This window comes from Mustela lutreola, chromosome 11, assembly GCF_030435805.1.
Source record: "Mustela lutreola isolate mMusLut2 chromosome 11, mMusLut2.pri, whole genome shotgun sequence".
Lineage (NCBI taxonomy): Eukaryota > Metazoa > Chordata > Mammalia > Carnivora > Mustelidae > Mustela > Mustela lutreola.
Window position 1 is genome coordinate 87,362,836 of NC_081300.1, and position 12,236 is coordinate 87,375,071.

Consider the following 12,236-nt stretch of genomic DNA (forward strand, 5'->3'; position numbering starts at 1 on the left):
AGGTGGAAAGTGAGGGAAGTAGTTGTATTAGCTGTGATAAAAGAACAAGCAGAAATAAACAACAAAGGACCCTTTGCTCCTCTCTGTCTCCCTGTTCCTTGACTCTCCTTGAGTTTCAGCCATATGGATTTCTGTTCAGTGCCTCTTAGCTTCCTCCAGTCTCAGGCCCTTTGCATAGGCTGTTCCTTTTGCTTGGAACACTATCCCCACCTATCCCCACCATAGGCTAGCTAAATCTTCTTTTAACAGAAAGAAGATGTCTAACTCAATCTTAGACCTCTAGTGCCCATCATGCACCCAGTCCTCCTTACTTTTCCTTCAGAACACTTTCCATAGTCATGATTATATGGCTAACTCTGTGGCATTATTTAATAAATGCATGGCTCTCCCATTAGACCAGTGATTTATTTTTATTTTATTTTTTATTAATTGCTTAAAGGTTTTTTTAAAAAGATTTTATTTATTTATTTATTTGACGGACAGAGATCACAAGTAGGCAGAGAGGCAGGCAGAGAGAGAGAGAGAGAGAAAGAAAGAAACAGGCTCCCTGCTAAGCAGAGAGTCCGATGCAGGGATCTATCCCAGGACCCTGGGGCCATGACCTGAGCTGAAGGCAGAGGCTTTAACCCACTGAACCACCCATGTGCTCCTAGACCAGTGATTCTTAACCACAGGCAGGATTCAAGGCGTCCATGAATGCAGATGGAAAAAAGGTTACATTTTTATTTCAACCAACCTTTAGCAGAAATAGAAATTGCATGTATTTGCACAACACGTTGCAATTGTGGCAGATACTTCGAGAGGTCATTTACACTCAACCCTAATCTAAAATTACAGTAGTCATTAGATCTGCTGCTAAGTATTTTTATATAATTCATTGCTAAAGGAGCCCATAGATGACTATATCCCCAATTTGATTATAATATCATAATCTATAGTGCTGCATATTTTGTCGCAAACCTTTGTGGTTTACAGTGTGCCTTTAAAAGTGTTTTTTCTGCAGGGTGCCTGGATGGCTTAGTGGGTTGAAGCCTCTGCGTTCGGCTCAGGTCATGATCTCAGGGTCCTGGGATCGGGGCCCACATCGGGCTCTCTGCTCGGCGGGGACCCTGCTTCCCCCACCCCGCCGCCTGCTTCTCCGTCTACTTGTGATCTCTGTCTGTCAAGTGAATAAATAAAATCTTAAAAAAAAAGAAAAAAACATTTTTCTGAAAGGGTCCAGAGCACAAAAGTTAGGAGCCCACCCAGTCCGGACGGTGAGCTCTGCGAGGGCAGACTACATATGTCCTATTTGCTGTTGAATCCCTCCAAACCTAGCACGGTTCCTGGCACGGGGTGGGGTGGGAGGAACTGATGAGTACAGTCGAGATAAATAAATGAAATGGGGCTGGAGCTCCTCTCCCTCATTCAAAGCCACCCCAAGTGAAGAGGAAAAAGGCAGTCCTGTACAGGATGCCACGCTCTCCCTGGTTCATGTCTCACCACGACTGGAAGATTTTAACCTTATACTGTTTGACTGGGGGAAGAGCCGCCTGGACACTCACCCCCCAGCCCCAGAAATTAAGGGGCTTATTTCCAGTGAAGAAGGAGAAAGTCCCCCCTCCCTGCCCTCCTTCCGACGGGCTGGTGAGGGGCACCGCTGCAACAGTCCCTGGGATCGGGGGGTGCCTCCTACCTTGACTTGCGGGTGGTCTGCATGTCTTTATAGGCCAAATCACTCTTGTTTTGTTTGAGCATAGACAAGATACTGCAAAGCAAGACAAGTCTCTTAGTAACACACAGAACATACAGGGCCCCTGAGGCAGGAAGTGTCTGTGGGAGGATGGAGAATTCTCTTTCTAGAGCAGGGATCCTTGGACTTTGCTGGGCATGGGATCACCTGGAGAGATCGGTCCTAATACATGCTCCCAGGGGGGATGCATCAGGCCTAGAGTGAGGCCCAGAAGCTGCATGTAGAACTACACATGCATGTGCACGCACGCGCACGTGCACACACACACGCACACTTCTGATACAGGTGTGCAGAGAGCCCATTTTGAAACCTTAGAATTTCTCAGCATCCTGAGAAATGGTGCCCACTTGAAGCACTTGTTAAAAAATACAGTTTCCTCTGCAGATTCCAATTCAGTGGGTCTGGAATGAAGACTATACATTCATATTTTTAACAAGCGTCCCAGCTAATTCTGACCCTCAGAGACATTTAGAAAAGACTGGTAGAAGATTTTAAGAAAAGGTCATCCTCCTAGGTGATGCTACGGTCCAAATGTTTGCATCCCCCCCAAGAATATTATGGCTCTTGAGGAGGATGTTGAAATCCGAACCCCCAAGGTGAGGGTGTTAGGAGGTAGGGGCCTTTGGGAAGTGATCAGCTCCTGAGGTCAGAACCCTCATGATTGAGATTAGTGCCTTTATAAAAGAAACTCTAGGGAGCTCCCTTCCCCCATGTAAGTTACAGCAAGAAAACATCTATGGGGATGGCCCTCAGCAGACTCCGAATCTGCTGGCACCTTGATTTTGGGGCTTCCTTGCCTCCAGAACGGTGAGAAATAAATTTCTGTTGTTTGTAAACCATCCAGTCCTGGGTATTTTTGTTAACAGCAGCCCAAAGAGACTAAGACGACCAGAGGGCAGTCTGGCTTTGAGGCTGGGGCTGGTCCAGTTGCCTGTTAGGGGTTCTGGAAAACCCCGGATTCCTAGGTCAGCCCCTAGGGGAGCAGATCTGGGGCGTCCATTGGAAAAGGAATCCAGATTCTAATGTGAGGATGCCAAAGGAAAATGTGCGACTTTTCCTCACTGTGTCTCGGCAGCTTTACGGAGAAGCCTCCAATATCTGCTGCCTCGGGGAGAGATTAGGGAGATTTTGATCCTGGAGGAATTGAGGAGGATGGGAAATTTCAACCGGTTCTTGGTCTGTCTCCATGGTTATTGGATCACCGAAGTGAACACAGAGGCCACGCCATGAGTTTTCTGTTTTTGTGTGGTTTTGTCTTTGGAGGGTCCTTCTGCAAAACACTCATTGCCCTTCTCCATCCCTATGGTGGGTTGTTGGCAACGGGTGGTTGTTAACAAGTCTGCGTTGGCAACATACTGGGAAGATTCTGCGTGAGGCTGTGTGTGGGATGAAGGGACCACCGCCGCCGCCATCATGGATTGAGTGCTTGTAATGTGGTAGGCCCGTGCTCTTATGTTAAATGCATCATTTCACCTAAATTCTTAAAAGGACTCATTGGAATAGACATCGTTTTCACAACCATCATAATGCTTTACAAAGAGAATATTATGGCTCTTGAGCCTCCTTTTACAGAACTGGAATCAGGCTCAGAGAGGTGAAGCCACTTGCTCAACATCACACAGCAGTTCAGTGATGAGGACGGAGATCCATCCAGCCTAGCCTACGTGGTTCCAAGGCCAGTGCTTTGAAGTCACAAAATCTCATCTTATAGATGAGGAAAGGTTAAAACCTTTTTCCTCTAAAGAGGAAGGCTAAGTGGACCTTTTCTAGCTTTCAGATGCGTGTCAGTCTGACTCCAACGCAGGTGTTCGTGCCGTGGGTTCTTACAAAGGTGGGAGACTCATGGAGCTACGCTGGTGAATCAGGAACAGCAGCCAGGGCTCAGAGGGCCAACACGGTCTCAGGATGCCTCCACAGGCCACCCTCCGAGCCCCCCATGCAAGTCGAGACAGCAGCAGCAGAAATTCGTCATCAGTAAGCAGCGGTGGGTGTGATTCATGAGCAAGGGCTCGGTGAACTGTAATTACGGTAATAACAATAACCCATAAGTCATAACGGGCCTCCCCGTAGGCTGGAAGCAATGAAGAAGCTCTTCTAGAGCATCATTTATTTTCAGGAAGTAATTAGCTAACTCAGAGGGTATGTACTTGGGAAGGAAACTCCAGATCCAGTTGGCATGGTCTCTGAGGCTGTTCGAGGCCAGAAATCCCGTGGATAAGCCTTCCTACCGGAAGGAGGACCCTTCAGGCTCAAGTCTGATGCCATGAGCCAATCACCTAGGTCACCCGCTTGACACTTCTGAGGATCTTTGTTGTTCTTAGGAAAGACACCAGAATCCTGGATGTGGTTTTCAAGGTCCCTGGACAGACTCATGCCTCTTTCTACCCCTTTCTGGCCGCATTTAGTTTCCTTGAAGGTGCCATGGTGTCTTCTGAGTGCATTTGCCCACGTGCTACCTGAAATGTTCACCTGCCCCGTGTTGGCTGTGAGTCACAGTCTCTTCCTCGGAGAAAACTTTTCTGATCCCCATTCCCGTCCCTGTCCCAGACTAGATGAGGTTCTCCTATTATTCATTCTTTTAGGTCTGAGCTTTCCTTTTATAAGGCTTCCTGCAATAATTAGTACCTCATCCAGACATACTCATAACCATTCAGTAAATGAGTGAACAAAGGCTCTTACAATTCCTGGGAAGCAGTGCAGCGTGGTGGTTAAGAGGATGTTTTTTGGAATTAGAAGGATCTGCATTCAAGTTGTGCCCTTACCATTCATTAGTGGGTGACCTTGGACAAGTTGCTTAGCCTCTCTGAGACCCCTTTTTCTCATTTGTAAGATAAAGATAATAGGATCTTCCTCAGAGGGTTGTTGTAAGAACAACATGAGACACATGGACAAAGTATATGACTCAGTGCCTGTCACAAAGAAAAACGTTCAGGAACGTGGAACTGCTATGGCTAATGTTATCACTGCTATTCTGACATCCTTTATTTGCCCCGTGGGTCAAGAGAACGTACCTGGGTGCTTTTCTTTGCATCCCATTTTCCAACATGATTGTCCTTCGGGCATCTTCCCGAACCATTTCCAGCAGCTTCTGCAAATCTGATGGGAACATGAGAGGTCATTGTCCAGAAGGCAGGCGGGGCTGGTATCTCTCAGCTCCTGTGTGTGGTGAGCTGGAGAGGGATAGATCAAGGTGTAGAGAGCCAATACTGGTTGGAATGTTGTAGGGCAGATATCACCTCCCTGCTTAAAACCAGCGACTTGTCATTTTCCCTTTGGATAACACCTGCCTTCCTCCCTGTGGCCTCTGAGGTATTGCAGGATCTGGCTGCTTGTTTTCTCTCCTGCCTCCCCTCCCACTTCCCTCCCTGACCTTAAACCCTAGTGTTGCCAGAGAGAACAGTTTCCAATTCTGGGAAGAAATCATCTTGCTTGGGAAACCCTTCCTGATCCCATGCTCCTGAAGTTCCAACCTGGTGATCCACAGGCTGAATCTTACTCACTCGTGTTTCGTTTGATTTGACATAGAGGCTAACCTTTTAAAACTGGAAGGTTTCCTGTAAAAATCCAGACCTTCTGCTTTCGGAAAAGACTTTGAGATGGGGTTCATTCTTGCTGCGCGCGGAAGGGTGGACTTCGGGCCGGTGCGCATGCTCCGGCCGCTCCCCCCCGCCCCGCCCCCTCAGTGCTCTTGCCCTCCTCCTTGCGCTAGGTGACTTCTCCTTGCATACTTAACATTGCTGCTTTTTACCTAGTGCAGAAATACATCTTTGTGCCTGACTGTTACGGGTTGAAGCGTGTCTTCCCAAAAGACACGTGGGTGTCCTAATCTCCCAGTATTTCAGAATGTGAAGTATTCACATCTTGTTTGGAAATGGAGACGTCGTGCATGTGGTTAAGATGAAGTCATACTGCCATGGAGTGGGGCCTTGATCCTTTATGACTGGTGTCCTTATAACAAGAGGGGACAGTCACTCAGGGAGAGGATGACCCGTGATGACAGAGGCAGATGGACTGACGGTGCAGCTAGAGCCAAGTGCCGAGGGTCGCCAGTTACTACCAGGAGCTAGGAGAGGCAGGGGAGGGCTCCCCCCTCTGGGTTCCAGAGGAATCACAGCCCTGCCACACCTTGATTTTGGATTCCGGCCTCTAGAACTGCCTGAGACAATAAATTCCTGTTGTTTTCAGCCTCTCAGTTCATGGGACTGCATTATGGCAGCCCCAGGAAGCTAATACACTGATTTGAAAGTTGGAATATGAAATATACTTAGAGTAAGCTGTATGCTTCCCCAAAAGTGGGATGGTGGAAGTCCTACATGTTTTATGTGGATACACGTTTGCAAGTTCTTGGCACTGTGCTTGTCATGGAGGGGTCCCAGTCAACACTTGCTGATTGCAGAAGTGAGTGGCTAAGGAGAAGAGAAAAGGAAGGAAGGATATGGGAAAACTTGAGCTGGATTTGGGGCATCAGGAAAGGAGGACAGTGGCAGTGGGGATACTTTGCACCCTTCAGTAGGTGCCCATCATCAACGCAAGTGCAGGTCTCAAAAGCCATGCCTGTGGGAGCGAAGCCCAGTGCTTCCCACCACCATTTGTATCCAGCCTTGTTTACGAATGTGGTCACTGGGTGCTAGGGCAAGGGTGCTGCCCCTTAATGATCCTGGAGCCCTCTAGGCTGCATTCAGCCATTTTCCACTCCACCTTCCTCATTCCCTAGTGTTGTATCCTCCTAGTCATTTGTGGGCATGATTCCAGTTGACCTGAATCTGGTCTTCATCATTGTCTCGTCACACCCACCTCCCCTATGTAGCACATCCCAGAATTTTTGGGGAGTGTCTAGAAGCCTATTAGTAAGGAAGCTGTGGCTGGTTCCTCCACTTTCTTCCTATCTCCTGGGAACCGAGGCGCAACATCCGACTGCTTCCCCATTCCTTCCTCCACCCGTACTCAAGCCAGCCTAAGGGTAGGTGGATACCAGCAGATGGCCTTCTCTCGTAGAGAATCACGAGGAAGCTTCCACATTCACTTAATGCACTAAAGGTTTTTCTTCCTGTTTGTCAACAGTACCTCTGGGCAGGTTGGCGCCCAGCAGTATCAAGCTCCCTCCATCATGTAGCTGAGGTTGGAGACCTATGAACTGAAATGAATCCTGGGCACTCCGGAGGTCTACATCTACCCCTCAAGGCTACCTGGGAGCAGACACTTGTTTGCCGGGGGTGCAGATGTCACAAAATATGTTTCCCTGAGGAATAGGGCCCTATAATGAGACCCACACTCAGAGAAACCTGCTTGGTCCTCAGTTCTCAGAGCTATGGGGATGACATTATCCATTGTTTACGTACAATGGCACCTTCTGTTTTCAAATTTCAAAAAAATTCTGACTTCCTTCCTCCCTCTCTCATCCATAGCCAGTCCATAAACCTCACTCTTGAGTGACTAATCTTGTTTCTTCCTTTTTGGGGAAAAACAGAGAAGGTCTTTTTGTTGTATAGGGTTGGGTTCCGGAGGAACGTTGGCCGCCATAGGAGCCATCTTTCTGAGCTTCTGTTCAAATGTGTTTCTCCTCTAACAGTTCCAGGACTGGGAGCTTCAAGACTAGCAGGAGGAACGGCCTGGGCTTTGGTGTCTTTTGACTCCCCTCGCCATTGATTTGGGGAGGCGATCAGCCCATGGAGAGGCCACAACCTGCTGTCCCCAGTGATTTCCCTCCACAAAGACTTCATTATGCAGCCAGCCTGGAAATTAGACCTTGGTTAAATGGTGTGTCTCTCAGAATAGGATTCATGAATTCAGAATAAAATTTGAGGAGGTTTCAGAAGGCAGTGGAAGTCTGGGAAATTAATCTACTTTTGTTAAGGCCATGACAAATGGGAGGGAGGTTAAGGCATAAATAGAGGGGGAGGATGGGGAATTGAATGTAGAAAGACTTTCTCCCTGGGACGTAGGCCTCTGGTGGAAATGCATCTCCTGGTCCTTGTGAACCCGGTGTGTGCTGGGCTGAGGGTGAATAAGACGTCATTGTTCCACACCAGTAGCGAGCTCATGTTCCTCTCCCCTGTCTACCTTAGTGATAGAAATATGTGCATATGTGTGTGCATGTGTGTGTGTGTATATCAGTGTGCATGCGTGTGTTTATGTTCTTGTGTGTGTGTGTGTGTGTGTGTGTGTGTGTGAGGGTAAGCATTTACTAGACCAATTGTCCAACATCTTTGCAGCCAGGTGTGCCTTTGGGATGAAATTCTGGACAATGAGGGTTTAGTAGAACTGTTTTATGAAGCTTCTGAGAAGACTGCTTCCACTCAGTGGGGAGTAAGCACTTCTCTAACGTCACCTACTTTTTTCTGCTTTCAGCCTAGCATGTGGCTGGGATGAGTGGCATTCCAGCCATTTTGATCATAAAGCCATGCCGAGCACAGTGGCAAAGAAAAACAGAAGGAAGCCGGGTTCCCAGTGACCTCTGGGAGCCATACCAGCCATGGACTGGTCTTCTTTAATCTGCAAGAAAAATGGACTTTTATCTGTTTTAAGGCACTATTTTTCAGATCTTTGTATCCAGCCAGAAGGAGTTCCTACTTATTATGAGACACAGTTGTAAATTAAAATTTAAGTGCTCAATAAAAGCAAAATCAAAGATCAAAGTACTAAGAGAATTGAGAGGGGGGAACCCAGGAGTGTTAGGGAAGACCTCACAGTGGAGGGAACATTTGATCTGGGTCTTGAGGGTTGAGTAGGAGTCCACCAGACTAAAGGGTCACAGGTGAAGGAACACTGCAGACAGTGACATGAAAGAATGTGCATTGTTTAAGAAGAGGAAAGCATTTTGGTGAGGTTGGAGTGTCTGGTGTAAGGTGAGAAGTGGTAAGAGCTAAGCTTATTATGAAAGCCTGTGACAAGATCAGAGGCGAAGTCTTAGAGGCAATGGGGAATCTTGAAAGATGTTAAGCTGGGAACATCTATATCAGATTTTAAAAAAAATATTTTATGTATTTATATACTTATGTATTTATTTTTTTAGAGAGAGAGTGGGGGTAGGGGCAGAGGAAGATGGAGAGAAATAATCCTAAGCAGATGCCCCACTGAGCATGGCACCCAACAAGGGGCTCCAATTCATGACCCTAAGATCATGACCTGCACTGAAATCAAGACTTGGACGCTTCACCCGTTGAGCCACCAAGTTGCCCCACCTCCTTTTTTAAAAAAAGAGGCTGGGGGGAAAGGACAGAAAAAGAGGGAGAGAGAGAATCTTAAGCAGGCTCCATGCCCACTGCAGAGCCCAACATCAGGCTCAATGTCAGGACCCTGGGATCATAACCTGAACTGAAATCAAGAATCAGACGCTTAACTGACTGAGCCACTCTAGTGCCCTTATATCGGATTTTTCATTCAGAAAGTTCTTTCTGACTCAACAGGGAGAAGAGTGCATAGACATGTGAGGGCAAGACAAGAAGACAAGGAGGCTGTAGCAGTCCACATGGGTGAGAGGAAATGGGAGTGCGGGCCAGGGAAAAGCAGTGTTCCAGACTCAGGTACCTACAGGTGGCAGGCACCAGATGGTGACAGGAGCTAGTGTAAGAAAAATCGAGTTTCCCTCCTGGTCTTTCATTTCCCACTTTTTCTAGAGACTTGGGTAAAGCATATAGATGAAGTGTGACTGTGACATAAGGGCTAGATTGCCTGGGTTCAAATTTTGGCCTCATCACTTACGAGATGTGTGACTTTGGGCAAGTGATGTCATCTCTCTGTGCTCCAATTTTCTCACCTACAAAATAGGCGTAAAACTGTTGCAAGGATTCATTGAATTTATATGCAAATATATACATTCGTGTGTGTGTACACACTTAGTATGTATATATTAGAAGTTAGAATAGTGCCCGATACATAAAATCTTCTTAAGTATTAACTATTGTACTGTCGTCATGGTGATCCTTATCATCCTTATTCTCAGGAATACAGTGGGGCAAATGAGACAGTAAATGGCCATGCACTTGGCCAACTGGGAGCAGTGATTGGGGGGAGTAGGGACTGATGGAGACTGGGGAAAACTAGCCAGCACGTGCCCCACCTAAGAAGAGCAGCTCTAGTTAAACACTGTGCAGGGTCGAGGGTCCACTCTTGTCACAGTGTTGCTATTGTTGTTGTTTTTAATCTAAATTTTTATATAAAATCTCTCAAATATTAAAATATCATTCCCACTTTTTTTTTTTTTTTTAACAAAGCCCTTGTGTATGAAGCAAAACTTAAGTGTCAGAAACTAGCCTACGTGCCCCAGTTTTCTAAGATGAAGTAACGGAAATGCAGAGAGAAGGTTCAAAAGACTTTAGGAGACGGGACTGATGGGAGCAAGTCAGCTGGTTAGATGTGGGGGGAGGCAGCCACTGGGGACGGCTCAGTGGTGTCTCGGGTGTCTGCAGAGATGGCGCCGTCCACCCTCTGCTCATCACAGTCCCCTTCCCCCTCCGCTGCCTCCCTCGTTCCTGCCGCCACTGGTGCCGCTTCTGGACCAAGCCCGTTCTTGAAGCTGGAGACGCTTCTTACTTGCAAGGCTTTCAGGGTTAAAAGACACACAGCATGGATATGACACTAATAACCACACAGACACCTTTGAAAAGAAAACCGGATCCTGTTACTCCTATACTGAAAGCCTTCCAGAGACTTCCTCTTACACTCAGAATCACTCTGAAGTCCTTACCTGACCCTACAAAGACGATGCCCACTCTGACTCCTGCCTCCTTCCCCGGCTTCGTATCCTCAGATCTCAGCCTAAATGTCAGAGCTGAGAGGGTCTTTTCCTGACCACTCTGGCTAGCCGCATTCCTGCCACCAGTCTGTCTCTAGCCCATGCCTTGGTTTTATGATCTTTCAATCACATATCATTTGCTTCTTCCCTTTTTTTTTTTTTTTAAGATGTTATTTATTTATTTGACAGATCACAAGCAGGCAGAGAGGCAGGCAAAGAGGGGTAAGCGGGCTCCCTGCTGAGCAGAGAGCCCAATGCGGGGCTTGATCCCAGAACCCCGAGATCATGACCTGAGCCAAAGGCAGAGGCCCCAACCCACTGAGCCACCCAGGCACCCCTGCTTCTTCCTTCTAAAATGTAAGCTTGGCGGGGTGCCTGGGTGGCCCAATGGGTTGGGGCCTCTGCCTTCGGCTCCGGTCATGATCTCGGGGTCCTGGGATCAAGCCCCGCATCGGGCTCTCTGCTCTGCAGGGAGCCTGCTTCCTCCTCTCTCTGTTCCTCTCTGCCTACTTGTGATCTCTGTCAAATAAATAAATAAAATATTATAAAAATAAAATAAAATAAAACGTAAGCTTGGGGGGAGGGCAGGAACTGTAATTCTCGGTTCCAGGCACTCAGCAGCTGATCAGTAGATAGGTTTTGAAATGTAAGAAGGTTCAAGATATCTGTAAAAGCTACACGTCTATGGAGGGTTGATCTTCGTGCCACTCTATCTTAGATAATCTGTTCAGCAAACAGCTTTTCAGGGTGTGGAGCCTTTCATGGTTGCTTGTGGATAAGGGTAGGATTTGTTTCTCACTGGTAGTCCTTGCTCTGAGTCCTGACCACTAACTGGGTTTTTGCCCTTCTGCCCATTTTTGGTTTTGATGATAAGGGTTCAGTCAGGCTTTCTGGTCTACCTTCACCTCTTGTTCAACCTCCTCGAATCTGTACCACCCCAATCTTTTTCAGATCAGCCCAACCCGACCTTGGTTGTTGTGATGGGCATTCTAGGTGGTGTGAAAGAGCCCTGGCTAAGAAGGCAGGCCTCAGTTTGGGTGCCACTGAGGGGACACAGGAGATGTGGCCTTAAGGAAGAGATCCCATGCACCAGAAAGCAATAATTTTGCACCGGTCAGCCTCTTTTATGATCCTTTCTCTTGTTTTCCCCCTTCTACCTACTCTTTCTGCATAAATCCCTTCTTTTCCTATCTCCTTTGACTATACCTGCTCAGGCCAGAAAATTCGGAGAATAATTTTTTTTTTTTTTACATGACTTAGGGAATCTAGTTACAATTCTTTCTTTCTTTTTTTAAACATTGTATTTGGGGACACCTGAGTGGCTCAGTTGGTTAAGCCTCTGCCTTCAGCTCAGGTCATGATCCCAGGGTCCTGGGATTGAGTCCTGCATTGGACTCCTTGCTCAGCAGGGAGCCTGCTTCTCTCTCTGCCTCTGCCTGCCACTCTGCCTACTTGTGCTCTGTCTCTCTGTATCTCTCTGTCTCTCTCTGAAAAATAAATAAATAAATGAAATCTTAAAAAAAAAAAAAGATTGTATTTGAGAGAGAGAGAGAGAGAGCACGAGAGAGAGAGCAGGCACTCGCAGGGAGTAAGGGCAGAGAGAGAGGGAGAAGGAGGCTCCCCACTGAGCAGGGATCCCAGGACCCTGGGATCACGACCTGAGCCAAAGACTGATGCTTAATGGACTGAGCCATCAAGGTGCCCCTTAGTTATGCTTCTGTCTAGTGGAAGTCCGTAGGCTCCTCCTAAAAGAGCATGCAAAACTGTGCA

The 12,236-nt window shown here is 47.3% G+C and overlaps 1 protein-coding gene across 3 annotated transcripts in view; it reads right to left on the reverse strand.

The window, feature by feature from the left end:
* Positions 1 to 12,236, reverse strand: part of CCDC60 (coiled-coil domain containing 60) — a 168,901-nt gene that overhangs the window by 9,275 nt on the left and 147,390 nt on the right. For all 3 annotated transcript variants that reach the window (XM_059140267.1, XM_059140266.1, XM_059140265.1), the window contains exons 8-9: positions 4,744 to 4,828; positions 1,676 to 1,747 (exon numbers count right to left, since the gene is read on the reverse strand). In XM_059140267.1, coding sequence (XP_058996250.1) covers positions 1,676 to 1,747; positions 4,744 to 4,828 — 157 coding nt within the window. The remainder of the gene's footprint in view (positions 1 to 1,675; positions 1,748 to 4,743; positions 4,829 to 12,236) is intronic.